The sequence below is a fragment of the Bombina bombina genome, chromosome 12 (genome assembly GCF_027579735.1).
Source record: "Bombina bombina isolate aBomBom1 chromosome 12, aBomBom1.pri, whole genome shotgun sequence".
Lineage (NCBI taxonomy): Eukaryota > Metazoa > Chordata > Amphibia > Anura > Bombinatoridae > Bombina > Bombina bombina.
Genome location: NC_069510.1, coordinates 40646030 through 40666004, shown reverse-complemented (window position 1 = coordinate 40666004; position 19975 = coordinate 40646030). Strand labels below are relative to the sequence as shown.

The following is a 19975-nucleotide window of genomic DNA, read 5'->3' as shown; positions in this document are numbered from 1 at the left end:
CAGAAATGTGGAATGCTAAATTAATCACACCTTTATTAAAAAATTAAAAAATAATAAGTCCAAAAGCCAAAAGACAAGCCTGGAGTCAAAGCCAGAGCGGGTAGTCAGACGAGCCGGGTCAGGAACCAAAGTGGGTAGTCAGGTGAGCTGGGGTCAGGAACACCAAATCAGTGATGCCAGGAACAAGACAGAGATCAGGAACCAGAAGGGACATCAAGCAAGCCAGATCATAAATGGAATCAGGAACACAGGAACTCACAGAGAAGTCTGAGACAAAGGCAGACTAGACTAAGGAAGTTAAATAGTAAGTAATGACATCATCATCTGGGACTGCAACCTGTCTCTCTCTGATGATGTTCTCCAGTTGGGCCATAAGAGGAAGCCTGGGTGTACTGAGCAGCGTTACACACTCTGCTTCAGGCAAGAAAAAAAACACAGGTTTATACTGAAATGGCAGCCATGACAGAAAGCTGCAAACAACAAACAAACGCCTAGATTACGAGTTTTGCGCTATAGAGGGTGCAAAACCAACACAACAAAAGTTGCGTTATTTCACCCTCTATAGTGCTGCCATTACAAGTTTCTGAAAAGCCGCCTTGTGCGTGCGATATAGTGGCCATAAGCTCCATACTGCACAAAAGCCAAGGGCTGAGAACATGTGCTTGTGCACGCTTTCCCCATAGACATCAATAGGGAGAGAGTGTTAGAAAAAACCTAACACTTGAAGCGCGGAATGAAAAGCTCTGTAACGCAACCCCATTGATGTCTATGGGGAAAAAAACCCTGACATAAAGCCAAGTCTAAACTCCCCTAATCTGCTGCCCCTGACATTTTAAATAAAGTTATTAACCCCTAATCTGCTGCTCCCAACATTGTCGCCACTAAAAAAACTTATTAACCCCTATTCCGCTGCTCCCCGACATCACTGCCACTATAATAAAGTTATTAACCCCTATTCCCTCGCACCCCAACATCGCCGACACTATAATAATGCTATTAACCCATATTCCGCTGCTCCGCGACATCACCACCACTAAAAGAAAATGTATGCTTACCTGATAAATGTATTTCTTTTTTGACACGATGAGTCCACGTATCATTTTAATTACTAATGGAATATTCACCTCCTGGTCAGCAGGAGGCAGCAAAGAGCACGACAGCAAAGTTGTTAAATAGCTCCTCCCTTCCCTCCCACTCCAGTCATTCGACCAAAGTTAAGGATAGAAAGGAAAAACCAAGGTGCAAAGGTGTCTGAAGTTTATAATAACTAACAGCCTGTCTCTTACAAAAACATGGCGGCCCGTGGACTCATCATGTCAAAAAAGAAATAAATTTATCAGGTAAGCATAAATTTTCTTTTCTTTTTAATGACACGATGAGTCCATGGATCATCTTAATTACTAATGGGAATCAATACCCAAGCTAGAGTACATAGATGATACGGGAGGGACAAGACAGGGAACCTAAACGGAAGGCACCACTGCTTGAAGAACCTTTCTCCCAAAAGCGGCCTCAGCCTAGGCAAAAGTGACAAACTTACAGAATTTTGAAAAAGTGTAAAGAGAGGCCCGAGTTGCAGCCTTGCAAATCTGTTCCACAGAAGCTTCCTTCTTGAATGCCCATGAGGAAACAACGGCCCTCGTGGAAAAAGTCCTTACTCTCTCTGGAGGCTGCTGTCCAGCAGTCACATATGCAAAAACTTATGATAAAGAGAAGTATCCGTAGCTTTCTGTCCCCTACAATTTCCTGAGAAAACCACAAACAAAGCACAAGACTGATGAAAATCCTTAGTCGCCTGCAGGAAAAAGTTTAAAGCACGGACCACGTCCAAATTGTGCAGAAGCCGTTACTTCAGAGAAGAAGGATTAGGACACAAGGAAGAAACAACAATCTCCTGAATAATGTTCCAATCAGAAACAACCTTAGGAAGAAATCCTAATTTAGTACGTAAAACTACCTTATCTAACTGAAAAATAAGGTAAGGGGACTCATACTTAAAGGTGGGGGTGGGGAGCATGGTACCAGCTGTGAGTATGGACGTGTCTAAATCTTATTTGGTACCTCTTATAGTTAGCACTATCACTGATGTGATTTATATATATTAAAGGTATATATTCCTATCTATCGTTCTATAAACATGTGTGTATCAACCAGTGAAGTAAAATGAACAATAAATTTGTCCAATGTGCTCTTAGTGTTGTTCCGTTATATCAAAAATACCTAATTATAAAGATTAATATTTATCACTTAATATGGTGAAATATGTTACAAAGATTGAGTATATTATTTACCCAGATGTACCTGTGAAGGCATATATTGTAAATGCCAAAGTGTTTTATATCACAATATTATCGTGATCTTAAATGTTAACGTGAAAAAAATACAGTGAAAAAGTAAGTGATAGCACAGAAATAGAATAAAATAAAATTGAAACTTTTACTTCTGAATTCCGTATAAATACAATATTAAAATGTTGCAATTCATGTTTTGTTGTTATTCATATTATGTTGCAATATTGCGGTATAAAATTGCGGTATAAAAACTGTAAGCACAAAACATTCAATGTTACAATGATGTTTTTTCGATTCCACTGTAACAACAATTTGAATGAAAATAGCGGACTGATCAGTGTATAGTTAAGTTGTGGCCACAACTATATGTCCCAGTTTAAAAAAGGATAGATCCAAATTTCCAGATAGGGTATCGTATCCACTGTAATTCCCTTAAAAAAGTCAAGTTTCATTCCCCCTTACCGGACCTCTGATCGCTTGTACCTCCTTTCTCTTTTCGGGTCGAAATCAACATTTCAAAAGGGAAGACCAAAGATACAGTTATTATGAAGAACATAAACCCAATTATAATAGACAACATAGAGAAAAGAGGGACACATATAACTCAGATTGGAATATTCAGCTAAGCAAGAGATATAATACATTAGAAAAGGATAATAGTAACACAAATGAGGTTAATCATCATTTTTTAGGGATAAGTCAGGAACACCCAACCACATCAAAACTATTACAACAAGAAAACCAAGAGAGGTTAAAAAATCAAAAGAAAAGAAGATTAGAGGTTGTAGAGGAAGAGGGGGCAAAATCTCCAACAAATCACAAGAGACCAAGATGAAAAATAAAGATACTACCACAAAAACAAAGGGTATATATAATGTAAGTAACATACCATTGTACAAAGAACAGGAGGACATTTTAGCAAAATGATTATCCTTTGCTCCAACAACAAGACTGAATAATGTTAATACCCTGATTAATGCAAATCAATTTATACGTAAATTAACTCTAAAAAGACATTTTTAAAAAAAATCTCTTAGAAAAACAAATACAGACGGATGCAGGAAAATATAGCCACACAACACTTAAACCTAAATCACAATATTATCCAACACAAGACAAAGGTAAACACATTGAAATATTTGAAAATTTAATAAAAGAAGATATACAAAAATGTGAAATCAATAAAAGAAAACTTTAAAATTTAACCAAAAAAGAAAGATCCACGTTAAGTGAACTTAAAAATGATCCAAGATTAACGATAAAACAAGCAGATAAGGGGGGAGGGGTGGTAATATTAAATACTGAGGACTATTTGATAGAAGCCAATAGAATACTAGAAGATCCAGAAACATATAAAAGATTACCATTTAATCCTATTCAAAAACAAATCAAAGAATTTGACAAAATTATAAATAAAGCTAAAACAGAGGGGATTATAAACAATCAAGAATACCAATTTATAAATACCCCATATCCAAAAACACCAGTATTTTACCTCCCCAAGATACATAAAACACTTGATGATCCACCAGGATGCCCTATTATTTCAGGGATTGATTCCCTGACTTCAAATATGTCACAATATGTCGATAAATTTTTACAAAAATATGTACAATCTTTACCATCATACCTTAAAGACACAACAGATTTTCTTAATACAATAACAAATACAACATGGCAGAAGGAATATACACTAGTCACATGTGACGTAAACTCATTATATACCAATATACAACATAAATTAGGAATTGAAGCATCAAAACATTATCTGAACTCTGACTATGAGATGAAAACACCACAGATTAAATTTATTACAGAATGTATACAATTTATTTTGGAAAATAATTATTTCAACTTTAATATAGGATTCTATTTACAACAAAAAGGTACAGCAATGGGCATGAGGTTTGCACCCAGCTATGCCAACCTGTTCATGGGGAGGTTCGAAGAAGAACATATTTTACAATCCCCATGGGGTGCAAACCTCGTGCTCTACAGAAGGTTCATAGATGACATCTTCCTAATCTGGAAGGGAGATCATGAACTTCTAGAATTATTCCTTGAGGACCTCAATTCCAACACCTGGGGCATTAATTTTACATACGAATATAGTAAGGAAAATATACACTTCCTAGATGTAAAAATAAATATCATTAATAATAAGATCATTACAGAAACCTATTTCAAACCAACAGATACTAACAACTACATACATCCAGAGAGTTGTCATCTAGAGAAATGGATCAACAATATACCCAAAGGACAATTTTACAGAATCAAAAAAAATTGTTCAGAAGAAAAAACTTTTCAAAAACAAGCAAATGAATTAGAAAATAAATTTCAGGAAAATGGGTACAACTAATCTAAGAAGCAAAAATCCAAGCAAGTAAAAAAGATAGAAAAGATAGAAAAGAATTATTAAAATATTCGGATAATACGAAAAAAGAAGAAGAAACACAGGTATACAATAAAGTGTAATTTATAACAGAATATAACGATGACTATAAAATTATAAAAAAGATCCTTAATAAACATTGGCACATAATTAGAAAAGATCCACTTTTAAGTGATGTGATAGATGAACATCCAACCGTAATATTTAGAAAGACCAAAAATTTAAAAAGTATATTAGCACCAAGCCAATTTAATAAAACCACAAAATCAAGAGACCAAGACCTATTAGGAAATCAAATACAAGGTTTCTTTCCATGTAACAGCTGTAAAGCTTGTAAGTTTGGGAAAAAAGACAAAAAAGTTAGATCAACAAACAATAACTTTGAATATCCCATAAGAGAGACAATTAGATGTTCGGATAAGAATATAATCTATTTAATACAATGCCAATGTAATCTGCAATATTTGGGTCAGACAAGTCATCCGTTACACGACAGAATACGAGAACATCTCTTAAATATAAAATAGGGTAATTGTACACACCTACTTTCCAAACATTTTACAGAGGTACATAATAAAAAAACCAATAGGATTCAAATACTGGGGCATAAAAAAAGTAATAAACAATAGAGGTGGAGATATATTATGTGGATTATGTAATCTTGTGTCCATATATGTAATAAAGTGCCAATTTTTCTGTGTACATACCCCAGAAATAAAATTCATCACTTACCTTAGAAATTTGCCCGGCAGAAGGGCAGCTCACCCGGCTTGCAAGGTCCTCTCCCTCACACTGGCCTGTGGAAAACAAAAAGTACTGAGTATCTTTCCCTCAGACTTTCACAAACAGGGCAGCATACAATATATGGGAGGCACAGTGAGAATTATGTCCCACAAGTTCCCATTGCTCTAAAGCCACCACTGCTCTACTGAAGAGACTGATATGGACTACTGCTACACCCTAGGACAAAGCAGCACAATCTTTCACTACTTTAAAAATAATAAACTCTTGATTGAAGAATCTTTTCTAACACCTAAACTTTACCACTTCCTAGCACTAACGTAGGCAAAGAGAATGACTGGAGTGGGAGGGAAGGGAGGAGCTATTTAACAGCTTTGCTGGGGTGCTCTTTGCTGCCTCCTGCTGACCAGGAGGTGAATATCCCATTAGTAATTAAGATGATCTGTGGACTCATCGTGTCATTAAAAAGAAATAAAGTTATTAAACCTCTGGCCTCCCACATCACCGCCACTAAATAAACCTATTAACCCCTAAACCGCCAGCCCCCCACATCACAAAAAAACTAAATTAAATGATTAACCCCTAAACCTAACAACCCCCTGGACTTTAAATTAAAATTAAAATATCCCTATCTTAAAATAAATAAAAACTTACCTGTGAAATAAAAAAAAAAACTAAGTTTAAACTAACAATTAACCTAAAATAATTATTATACTAAAATTAAAATAACTACCAATTAAATAAACTAAAATTACACATTAAAAAAAACTAACACTACTAAAAAAATTAAGTCTAAAATTACAAAAAATAAAAAATACTAAATTACAAAAAATATCAAACACTAAATTATGAAAAAAATAAATGAAATTATCCACAAAAAAAAACCCAATTACACCTAATCTAATACCCCTATAAAAATAAAAAAAGACCCACCCAAAATAAAAAAACCTAGCCTACAATAAACTACCAATAGCCCTTAAAAGGGCCTTTTGTATGGCATTGCTCTAATGAAATAAGCTCTTTTACCTGTAAAAAAATACAAAGGCCCCCAACAATAAAACCCACCACCCAACCAACCCCCAAAATAAAAAACCTAACTCTAACAAAAACCTAAGCTACCCATTGCCCTGAAAAGGGCAATTGTATGGGCATTACCCTTAAAAGGGCATTCAGCTCTTTTACATTGCCCTTAAAAGGGCATTCAGCTCTTTTTAAAGAGCCCAAACCCTAATCAAAAAAAAAATTAAAAAAACTAACACTAACCCCCGACGATCCACTTACAGTTTCTGAAGTCCGGACATCCAGACGGCGAGGTCTTTATCCATCCAGTTGGTGTCTTCTATCTTCATCCAAGCGGCATCTTCTATATTCATCCCAGCGGCGTCTTCTATATTCATCCTGGCGGCACGGAGCGGGTCCATCCTTCAAGACATCTGGCGCAAAGCGCCCTCTTCATACGGTCACCGCTGTATATTGAATCTTGATCTTCAATGCCTTTTCAAAATGACGTCCCTTGCATTCCTATTGGCTGATTTGATTTTTTAAATTAAAATCAGCCAATAGGATGAGAGCTACTGAAATCCTATTGGCTGTTCAAATCAGCCAATAGGATGAGAGCTACTGAAATTCTATTGGCTGATTTGAATAGCCAATAGAATATCAGTAGCTCTCATCCTACGGGCCCATACAAATGCCCTTTTCAGGGCAATGGGTAGCTTAGGTTTTTTTTTTGTTTTTTTTAATAGTTTTTATTGAGGGTATAACAGTTACAGAAGTAAAATACAGTTTGCATATTTAAACAGAAGGTACATGCTAAATAATAGAGCAAATACCATAGGCAAAAAATTATACAAGAACATATATAAGGTTAAATCTCATGCTGCATTTGTTTCATACAATTCCCACAAAGAAACAAAGATCAGATGTATAATAATTAGAGAGTAAACCTAAAACACCCTCTTTTTCCTCATAACTAGCTGAGGCCACTCTTGGACCCCAATGGATTCAATGTACTTATCAGAGGGTTTTTTAAATAGCTCAGGCCACTTTTAGGCCTGTTTTTAGTACTCTCCTTCTTATATCTACCAGGACCATGGATAGGTCCATAAATCCAATACTAAAATCAAAGGAGGACAAAGTAGCTTAGATTTTTGTTAGAGTTAGGTTTTTTATTTTGGGAGGTTGGTTGGGCATTGGGCAATGCCCTACAAAAGGCCTTTTTAAGGACTATTGGTAGTTTATTGTAGGCAAATGTTTTTTTATTTTGATGGGGCTTTTTTTATTTTTATAGGGCTATTAGATTAGGTGTAATTGTTTTTATTTTGGATAATTTTGTTTATTTTTTCGTAATTTAGTGTTTGTTATTTTATGTAATTTATTATTTTTATTTTTTGTAATTTTAGACTTAATTTTTTTAGTAGTGTTAGGTTTTTTAAATGTGTAATTTAGTTTATTTAATTGGTAGTTATTTTAATTTTAGTATAATAGTTAAGTTAGGTTAATTGTTAGTTTAAACTTAGTTGTTTTTTTTATTTCACAGGTAAGTTTTTATTTATTGTAAGATAGGGATATTGTAATTTTAATTTAAAGTTAGGGGGTTGTTAGGTTGTTTAGTTTTTTGTGATTTGGGGGGCTCGCGGTTTAGGGGTTAATAGGTTTATTTAGTAGCGGTGATGTGGGAGGCCAGAGGTTTAGGGATTAATAACCTTATTTAGTTGCAGCGATGTCGGAGAGCGGTGGAATAGGGGTTATTAGCTTTATTATAGTGGCGGCGATGTTGGAGTGCGGGGGAATAGGGGTTAATAACTTTATTATAATGGAAGCGATGTCTGGGAGAGGCGGAATAGGGGTTAATAACTTTTATTAGTGGCGGTAATGTCGGGAGCAGCAGATTAGAAGTTAATAAGTTTTAAAAAGTGTTTGCGATGCGAGAGGGTGGCGGAATAGGGGTTAATAGGTAGTTTATGGGTGTAAGTGTACTTTGTAACATTTTAGTTATGACTTTTGTGAAACATTTTTGTTGCGCAAAACTCATAACTAATGCTCTCAGATGGTTGAACGGATCGTGTCGGTATAGGCTGTAATGCAAGCATTTTAGCTTTACCGCACAACCTGTAATACCGGCGCTATGGAAATCCCACGCATTTTTTTTGAGTACAGCATTGACGTTGCATTAAAGGCTAAAATGCTTGCGGTATATGGCCATTTTTTCAGCGTTAAAACTGTAACGCACAACTTGTAATCTAGCCGAAAGTCATGGTGAAACCTTGACAAGAACATATCGTTCTATGTGAATAACATTGGAATGTGAAATATTCATAATTCATGTTGGGTTTAGCGCACTTGATTAAACACGGTCGGGTTAGCGTGTGAGTATGGGTGTTAAGTTTTTTTTTCGCAGTTTGCGTGCTCCATTGAAGTCTATGGAGCCTATTTATTTAAGTGCAAGAGAACATGATACAATGTAGCGTATCATGTCCGCTGCACATCGATAAATGCTGACAGCATACACTGTCAGCATTTATCATTGCACCAGCAGTTCTTGTGAACTGCTGGTGCAATGCCGTCCCCTGCAGATTCGTGGCCAATCGGCCGCTAGCAGGGGGTGTCAATCAACCCGATTGTATTCGATCGGGTTGATTTCTGTCCATGGCCTCAGAGCAGGCAGACAAGTTATGGAGCAGCTTGATAAATTGGCCCTTCAGAGAGAATTACGTTAACGCGGTTGTGATATCCAAAGTTTAACTTTTTGTGCACGTCAGGTTTTCGCTTGCGTGTTAAGCTTTTACTTTCATCTCATAATAAGAGTGCAACCTGGCACAATGTTAAAGTGATGGTAAACTCTCCCCTTTTTAAAATCAGATCTGGAATGTAAGCGCTATCTTAGATGGAGTTGTATTCATCATGTGCAATGAAGATGCGCTATAACTTAGTTATAGGTGGTGTAACGTGGGGTATTTGAATTTCATATCTATATTAATAACTAAGTTATAGCGCATCTTCATTAGACATGATGAATAAAACGCCATCTAAAATAGCGCTTACATTCCAGATTTAAAAGGGGAGAGTTTACCATCACTTTAATGTTAAATAGCGCTCCACTCGTAATCTAGCCCTTTATTAGATAATAATATTTTAATTTCCTTTTCAGTATAAAATGCATTTTCATTTGTAAAACAAGCCAACCTCTCCCAGAAGAAGCGGAAGCCAGTATTATACTTAACTACTAAAACTGAGAGCTTAATAGCTAGAGTCTAAGTGGAAAAATAGGTTTTAATATTAAAAGTCTGAGCGGTCTCACATTACATGAATTGTATTGTCCAGTACACATGAAATATTAAAACACCAAAATGGCCCATTCATTTCATATTTGGCAAAAGCTAAACACAATGATATTTTGACAATCAATAGTGGTTTTTTTAACATTTAATATTTATTAGTTAATATTACCTAATGCAGAGCAGCAAACTGCTTGATGTAATCATAGGGAATGGAGATTTGTCCTAGTTTCTGAATAGTGCCATTGTGTGTTAGATATTTTGTGATTATTTATTTTTTTGCTGTCGTTTCCCTCTGTCTGTGTAAGGTGTTATATTCAAAGTAACTATAATATTATTTTCTTTTTCAGTCGCTCCAGCCTGAATGCCAAATCACATGGGAATCTGAAGCTAAATTGTGAGACCTCTGACCTCACTGCTGCCATCATTAGCATCCCAACGCCGCCAGCCAACACTCCTGATGAGAGCCGGCCCTCCTCTCCTGGTGCTGGCGTGTTACGTAACTCTTGCATCACCGCCAGATACTACCAGGAGACCGTCAGGATTTCCAGCTTGTAGGGTTGGGCTCAGAACTACACAGTTATAGAATGACTCAACAACTTTGTAACATAACATACATAACAGTGGCATGAGCCACAGATCTCTTGTATGCACAGAACAGACACACTGTGATAAAACACAATGATATATACAGCCACATTGTGCTACTACACTGTATAGTTACACAATGGTGATGCAACATGCACAGACACAATTGAATATGGCCATATGGTAATGCAAAGAAATAGACTGCTCACTAACATCACTAAGTAACACAAGAATTTGATGCCCATTTGTCAAGTTTGAGGGCCTTTGTTTCTGGAGAGTCTTCACACTCGAAAATGAGGAAAAAGAAGCGCTGAGTCTTTGAGTAGATGCAAAAGGTTTATTTAGGAGCAGACATCCATACTAGACTTCGGGTAAGCTCCTATCTTACGCGTTTCGCCAGAAACACAAGTTATGGAGCAACGGTCTAAAGACCGCTGCTCCATAACCCTGTCCGCCTGCTCTGATGAAGCGGACAGGAATCGCCACAATTCAACCTGATCGAGTACAATCGGGTTGATTGACACCTCCCGGTGCAATGCTGAATACGGAGAGCGTATTGCTCTCCGCATTCAGCGATGTCTGTCGGACCTGATCTGCACTGTCGGATCAGGTCTGACAGACACTTGATAATTCGGCCTCTTAGCGTTACCACATTGTTATACAACAATTTGATGAACACATAGTGAATCACAATTTTACCTCACAATGACATAGCACAATCGCACAGCTGAACTACTGAATAACAAAGCAGCCACACAATGGAACAATACAACCAACATCCACACATAACAACTGGAGATAGATGATTGCTACTCTCAAAACCTCAAAGCCAACAGTTTGGAGTACTGAGATTGGTACCATTGAGAAAAATCTTCAATGCTTTTTTTAATTCTGATTAATAAAAAGGGTCTTCTTTGTGGAAATGTAGATACTTGAGATCTATGAGAGCATACTGAGGTAGGCTCAAGAGTGTGCACGTGTCTTGTGAAACAAGATGTAAGTGGTGTTTGTAAAACTGTTATACATATAGGGCTAGATTACCAGTTGAGTGCATGCTTCTGTGTGCTCGCGTTTGGGCAAAATTGGGACTTTACGGGAGCACCCGTACTTTTACTCATATTACAAGTTGTGAGTAAATGCGATCCCGCTGACGCAATTGTGGTTTGCGCATTGGTTAACACCACTTCTGAAAAGCTGGTGTTAACCAAAGCGTGAACCTAAAAAGTTGCACAAAACATGTCAAAAATACATTGGACAAAACAATAACACTCATATTAACTCTGATAAAAATTATAAATACATTTTATTGCATTAAAAGTGTTTAGGAGTTCAAAGTAATGACATGTCAGGTGTTAGAAAAAAAATGGTCTGAAAGTGCTTTTACATTGGGATCTATTGGGACACATTTATTAATCTTTCTATATCTTAAAATATATGTATATGAATGTATACCTACTGTATATATTTATATGTGTATATATGTCTGAATATACATATATACACATATAAATACATAAATATATAGGTATACATATGTATTATTGCAATCAGGGTTAGACTAGCTGTGGTTGTGTGGCTCTCGGCATGAAAACGAGGCTCCATTGAACTCACTCAGGCCCATTTATCAAAGGGCTTGCGGACCTATACGCTCTCTGCATTTAACATTGCACCAGCAGCTCACAAGAGCTGCTGGTGCAACGTCGCCCCCTGCAGGGGGGTGTCAATCAACCCAATCGTATTCGATTGGGTTGATTTCCGGCGATTCCTGTCCGCCTGCTCAGAGCAGGCGGACAGGGTTATGGAGCAGCGGTCTTTAGACCGCTGCTTCATAACTTGTGTTTCTGGCGAGTCTGAAGACTCACCAGCAACACGGCCCTTCAAGCTCTGTACGGAGCTTGATAAATGGGCCTGTATGGGTGCATATTTGCGATTGTGCTTTGCGTGGACCAATGCGATCGTAAAGTTGCAAAATAACTTACAATCCGTAATCTTGTGCTCAGTACCACCTACGTAAAAAAAAATTTAAAAAAATTAGCTTACAGATTTGTGGAAGCGCAAAGTTGCGCTCTATGGGGCCGAATTATCAAGCTCCAAATGGAGCTTGATGCCCCCGCGGAAACAGCAGTTATGAAGCAGCAGTCGAAAGAACGCTGCTCCATAACTTGTCCGCTGCCTCTGAGGCTGCGACCTTCAATTCGCCCGATCCTATACAATCGGGCTGATTGACACCCTCTGCTAGCGGCCGCGAATCTGCAGGGGCAGCCATGCACAAGCAGTTCACAAGAACTGCTTGTGCAATGATAAATGCAGACAGCCCCTATATGTAATCTCGCCCCTAGTGCGCAAAACAGGTGTGTCCTCCATAGCCTATTTCAGTATGCTCTCATGAAGTGGACCTACATTTCAACAAGAGGATACATGGGAAAGAGATACATTTGATAATACAAATAAACTTTTTTGATTTTTTTTTACAATTGTATGCCCTAGCTAAATAATTAAAGGAACACTAAACCCAATTTTTTTCTTTCATTATTTAGATAGAGCATGCAGTATTAAGCAATTTTCTAATTTACTCCTATTATCAATTTTTCTTCGTTCTCTTGCTATTTTTATTTGAAAAAGCAGGAATCTAAGCATAGGAGCCAGATCGTTTTTGGTTGGGCACCCTGGATGGCGCTTGCTGATTGGTGGGTACATTTAACCACCAATCAGCAAGCACTACCCACGTGCTGAACCAAAAATGGGCTGGCTCTTAACCTTACATTCTTGCTTTTCAAATAAAGATACTAAGAGAACAAAGAAAAATTGACAATAGGAGTAAATTAGAAAGTTGCTTACAATTGCATGATCTATCTGAATCAGGACAGAAAAAAATTATGCTACTTGTTAGAGCGGCAAAGAGAATGACTGGGGGGCGGAGCCAGAGGGGGAGCTATATGGACAGCTCTGCTGTGTGCTCTCTTTGCCACTTCCTGTAGGGAATGAGAATATCCCACAAGTAAGGATGAATCCGTGGACTGGATACACCTTGCAAGAGAAATTAGGTTTAGTATCCCTTTAAAGTTTAATATAGTTTTCTATAAAAACATTCAAATATTTAGGAAATTTGAAGCTATAGCAGGTATCAAATATCATAGCTCAAATATACGTTAATTAGTCTTGGCATGGAGGTGCTGAGATTTTCATCTGTCTCTAGTACATATTTATACACATCAGTGAACACACTTATACACACATACAACAACATGCCAATCCAACCAACACATTGTATATGCACCAACAATTTGTATACCAGAACACAACTACTGACTGCATGCCCACACATATGCACCTACAGTTTCTGCAGTGTATAAACACAAACAATGCCTGGCTATGTGCAAATGACATCGGGCACACACTAGGTAAATGCATGCACACAGGGCATACACACAATCAGTGCACTTAAATATATGCAAGCACTTTAAGCTTATACACAATTGTGCACACACGCATGCATTTTGAGTTTACAGATAACACTGCAAGTGTGCTCATGTACACAATAAACACACCAAGGGCTTGTATGCATTCCAGTAGTTAAACTGGGAACTGGTAGCAACAACAAAAGGGACACTAAACCCCATTTTTTTCTTTAAAGGGACACTGAACCCAAAATTTTTCTTTTGTGATCCAGATATAGCATGACTTTTTAAGCAACTTTCTAATTTACTCCTATTATCAAATTTTCTTTATTCTCTTGGTATCTTTATTTGAAATGCAAGAATCTAAGTTTAGATGCCGGCCCATTTTGGTGAACAACCTGGGTTGTCCTTGCTGATTGGTGGAAAAAATCCATCCACCAATCAAAAAGTGGGTTCTTAGCCCAAAAAAGCTTAGATGGCTTTTATTTCAAATAAAGATAGCAAGAGAACGAAGAAAAATTGATAATAGGAGTAAATTAGAAAGTTGCTTAAAATTGCATGCTCTATCTGAATCACAAAAGAAAAAAAATTGGGTTCAGTGTCCATTTAATGATTCAGATAGAGCAGCAGTTTTAAGCAACTTTCCAATCTACTCATATTGTCAATTTTTCTAAATTCTCTTGCTATCTTTATTTAAAAAAACAGGAATTTAAAGCTTAGGAGCCAGCCTATTTTTGGTTCAGGACCTGGGTTATGCTTGCTTATTGGTTGGCTGAATGTAGTCACCAATAAGCAAGTGCTATCCAGGATGCTGAACCTAAAATGGGCCTGCCCGTAAGCTTTAAATTCCTACTTTTTAAATAAAGATAGTAAGTGAAAGAAGAAAAAATGATAATAGGAGTAAATTAGAAAGTTGTATAAAATTACATGTGCTGTCTAAATCATGAAAGAAAAGATTTGGGTTTAGTATCCCTTTAAAGGACCTGATTCTCAAAACCTTGCGAGCATGGAGAGAATTCATCAGCATATCTTACTGAGCATTATATTGTCAAGTAAGGGTGTCTCCTCAACATATTAGTGAACTACCCTTAATGAGATACACAGTTACTAAGGTATACATTGTCTTTAAAACAATCCATGAGGAGGAGGCCCAAAGTCTATGGGGATTTTTTTATATTGCTACCATTTCATATAGTTTACAATTGGAGCGTAAATAAGCCATAAATAACAATCAATATGACTCTGTGCACAGATATAAATAGACTACATGTGCACAGATACAGTCTTACACCGATTATCAACACAAACGCTTAGGACACACAGGGGTCAATCACAAATGTTTAGAAAAACCATTGAATTATTTATCTTTTATATTATAAATTATTAGATACGTGTTTTTCTACAAGATTGTGATTGATCCTATAGTGGTCTAGATTTTCGGAGAACAGGGTAGCTTTTGTAGGTAGTGAACTCTAATTTTTAAATGATCCCGTTCCATAGAGCACGTAAAGTATGGTAATGAAAGATCTGTAATGCTTTAGTGAATCTGTTCCATAGACCAGCAAATGAATGTGAGATACTTCTCTATCTGAAGAACCTCCATTATTTGGTGAGATTATAAGAGGTCTCCTGAGTACTGCGAGGCCCCTCAAATATTTTAAGAAAGGTAAATCTCCATTCTTTGGGTCTATGGACCTAAAGCTCTCTGGTTTGGTGATAGGGTTGCCACCTTGGTCATGTTTTCCTGGACAACTATGAGTTACACATGGTGCAGGGAGGAACATGAATAGTGTTGTCCAGTAGAACTATGTTCTATCCAGAGGCACAATACATGTTCCTCTCTGCACATCCTGCAGTATGCATAACTCATAACTGTCCAGGAAAACATGGCGGAGGTGGCAATCCTATTTGACGAGATTATCTAAGAAGACTGCTGAGTACTGTGAGGTCCCTAAAATAAATTTAGAAAGGTAAATTTTAGCTTGAAAGCTGTTCATCTAGCTATGCAAGGTTCTGGGTGTGAATGACAGACACCTACATCACAATATATTATTCAACAAAAAGCCCTCAAAGATTTTGCTCGATTTCTCTCCATGCTGGTGAGTTTTTAACTTAGTAACTCTAGACCATGTTGAACTAACACGTACACTGTACACATAAAAACACACAGATGCTCACAAATACCCTAACTGTCACAACAATACTTTAAATCTCTTGTGGAAAAAAAACCAATTCCTTTCTTATCCTATAGATCAAGTTTTTTTAAATAATGGAATATTTATTCAAAATTAGTTGATCTGTTCCATAGGATAACATAGGAATTGCAGAAGAGAGTTCTTTGAATTATTGGCGACTATAGGTCACTAATTTGTACACATTTGTAAAACCACTAATTGTGTACAATATCTGCAGAGAATATTGCATGCACACGCACTGTGACTATGTCTGTATTTTGCAGACCTTAGTTTTAATCGGACTGGGGAAATATATATTTTAAAGAAAAAAAACAAAAAAAAAACAAAGTAAAAATGCACAAAAGAGAGTTAGATAGAAATTAAGGCACAGATGGATGAGTGGTCATGTCCGAACAGCCTTAACACAGTCAGAAAGAACTGCAACACATTGTGTATATACCTAAAAGCAGACCTGTATATATCTATCTGTACTATCCTTTAAATAACTATACGTGCAGAATAGCACCGCATAGTGGTGGTGTATAGAGCTATATGCATTTACTAGTATATAGCTACAGAAGTGAGTGTGTAAATGTGCATGGTTATATTTGTCTGTAAATATTATATATTTATAAATGATTCTAAGTTATTTTTAAATGCATGTGAGTATGAATGTGTATATACTGTATAAGTGTGTGTGCATGGGTTTGTATATACAGTATGTATGTGTATATATATGTGTGTGTAAATGTGTGTGCATGCATGATTTTACATGTGTATATATGGTGTGTGTGTTTGTGTGTATATATGTCTGTGTGTATGTATATGTGTGTGTATGTATATATATATATATGATTGTGTATAAATGCGTAAGTTTGTGTATATGAGTCTTGTGTGCTTGTATGTGTGTATGGGTATAAATATGGAGTGTGTATATGTATGACTGTATATATGTGTCTGTGTGTATGTATTTATGTGTGTGTATAGAAGTGGTGTGTGTGTGTTTGAGTGTGTATATATTTGTGTGTGTACAAGAATGTATATATTTGGTGTGTGTATAAATGCTTGTATGTATAAGTGTGTATATATGCAGTAGTTTATAAGCATATATATGTGTGTGTATGTATGAGTGTGTAAATATGACTGTGTGTATATGTGTGTATACATGCTGTATATGTGAGCATGTATATATGCAGTGTACATATCAGCATGTATACATGCAGTGTATGTGTGTGTGTTTGTAGGAGTGTGAATATATGCGGTGTGTTGTGTATGACTGTTTATATATGTGTGTACATTTAAGTGTGTATATGTGTGTACGAGCATGTATATATGTCTGTATGTATGAGTGTATATATATATATATATATATATATATATATATATATATATATATATATATATATATATATATATATATATATATATACAGTTGTATACAAAAGTTTAGACACCCCTGACAATTTCCATGATTTTCTTTTATAAATAATTGGGTGTTTGGATCAGCAATTTCATTTTGATCTATCAAATAACTGAGGGACACAGTAATATTTCAGTAGTGAAATGAGGTTTATTGGATTAACAGAAAATGTGCAAAATGCATCCAAAGAAAATAGACAGGTGCATAAATTTGGGCACCCTTGTCATTTTATTGATTTGAATACCTGTAACTACCTAGCACTGATAGTTTCTATGGGGCCGATTTAAGAAAGTGCAAGCAGACATGATGTGATATAGCGTATCATGTCCGCCACACATCGATAAATGCAGACAGCATACGCTGTCTGCATTTATCATTGCACAAGCAGTTATTGTGAACTGCTTGTGCAATGCCACCCCCTGCAGATTTGTGGCTGCTAGCAGGGGGTGTCAATCAGCCCGATTGTATAGGATTGGGCGGATTGATGTCCGCAGCCTCAGAGACAGCGGACAAGTTATGGAGCAGTGGTCTTTAGCGGAAACAGGGGGGGGGGGGTCTTTTAGCGGAAACAGGGGCATCAAGCTCCATTCAGAGCTTGATAATTCGGCCCCTATATATGAAGTCCCTCCCTTTTGTATACTTATTGTGGTACAGGGATTAGGAGCATAGATGTGTAAGAAAGAGAAGCCACCAACTGCAGAATCATCTTTCCTCCACCACCCCAACAACAAAGAGCTTAATCTCCAGTCTTGGAGTCTGGCTATGTAAATCATCCCAATTATTGAGCAATTATTGTGAGATTTTTACATTTTTTAATATCATTTAATACAAAGTAACACATAAACCCCACTGTACAATTCTTCATGTAATTTAGCAGGGAGATAGATAGTGTAGCTCTAGAATGTGCTGCGAAAAACCAAACAGATGATGTTTCTAATACCATATTGAAATAATGTTTATAACATATTATATTTTCCAGTTATGTCAGCTGAGTTTATATAATACCAGTTCTGGAATTGATGCAGAGTTTATATTTCTACTTCTGTTTTAAGTATCTTTGAGATGTATAATTTTGGGTACTGGCCAGATAAGACCTGAGACAGAGATACTACCACCACCTAGTGGCCATCAGCTATACACTAATTATTGAGTAAATCACTACCACCACCTAGTGGCCATCAGCTTTACACTATTATTGAGTAAAACACTACCACCACCTAATGGCCATCAGTTATACACTAAATATTGAGTAAATCACTACCACCACCTAGTGGCCATCAGCTATATACTAATTATTGAGTAAATCAATACCACCACCTAGTGGCCATCATCTTTAGAGTAATTATTGAGTAAATCATTTCCACCACCTAATGGCCATCAGCTATACACTAATTATTGAGTAAATCAATACCACTGCCTAGTGGCCATCAGCTATACACTATTTATTGAGTAAATCACTACCACCACCTAGTGGCTATCAGCTAAACACTAATTATTGAGTAAATCATTACCACCGCCTAATGGCCATCAGCAATACACTAATTATTGAGTAAATCACTACCACCACCTAGTGGCCATCAATAATTAAACCATATAATTTTAAATTAAGACTTAATACTGCCAATGGCTAGCTACAAAATATAAAGTCCTTTACTATGAGTTGTACATGGCATTAATTCCTCCTCTTTTGAGATGCAAATAGATAAATTATTTAGATCAGACCAATCACTGTTTAAAACTAATTACCACTAAACATAGTATACATATCAGTGTAATTATATGTATAGCAATGTATACAGTTAGGGTTGCCAGGTGTTTAGTAGTAAAATGCAAAGCCTTTGACGTCAACCAACTGTTTGATAAAATATATGTTAAACTGATACATAGACTTCCTTGTTTGTACATAGCAAGGACTGTGACACAAGTTTGGTGTCCCTTTTGTTTGTGACATGCATTATGACAACTCTGATATTGTTCCTGATGAGATGCTATAAAATGGGAAAGCAAGCTCTAGTATTCTCTTCATCTTCCCCCACTTAGCACTGAAAGGCCCTGAGTACAGTATCACACCACGTGTAGGAAAGACCAGAGTCACTGGGTACAAATGACCCAGAGCATCGTCTGTGGGTGTGTGACTGAACAGCTATAGGTTTAATTTGACGTATAATCAGACCTACCACACACAGGGTCATCCCCTGCCTAAACAACATTTTATAGAATACACCTGGAGACTCTGTAGTATTTGTTGAAACTGCCTAAATTTCTTGGTTGAATCTAACAAAAATCTTAGATATCTCTCTTAGATAGATAGATAGATGATAGATAGATAGATAGATGATAGATAGATAAATACATAGATTAGATATAAATAGATTAGATAGTGATATATAGATAGATAGATGATAGATAGATAAATGATAGATAGTAAATACATAGATTAGATATAAATAGATTAGATAGAAATATATAGATTAGATAGTGATATATAGATAGATAGATAGATAGAGATATATAGATAAATGATAGATAGATAGATATAGATAGATAAATACATAGATCAGATAGAAAAAGATAGATTGAAATAGATAGATTAGATAGTGATAAACAGACAGATAGATAGATAAAGGTAAAAGTAAAAATTAAGCTTTTATGATTCAACTTTCCATTTAACATCTGTTTACCAAATTAGTT

General features: G+C 36.3%; 1 protein-coding gene across 3 annotated transcripts in view; it reads left to right on the top strand.

Moving 5' to 3' along the window:
• The window catches only part of KCND1 (potassium voltage-gated channel subfamily D member 1), a 234581-nt gene extending 224319 nt beyond the window's left edge, over positions 1-10262 (top strand). For 2 of the 3 annotated variants that reach the window (XM_053695513.1, XM_053695512.1), the window contains exon 6: positions 10055-10262. In XM_053695513.1, coding sequence (XP_053551488.1) covers positions 10055-10262 — 208 coding nt within the window. Of the gene's footprint in view, positions 1-10051 lie in introns of all 3 variants that reach the window. The other variant, XM_053695514.1, reaches the window with a different exon arrangement.
• Positions 10263-19975: the final 9713 nt, after the last annotated feature.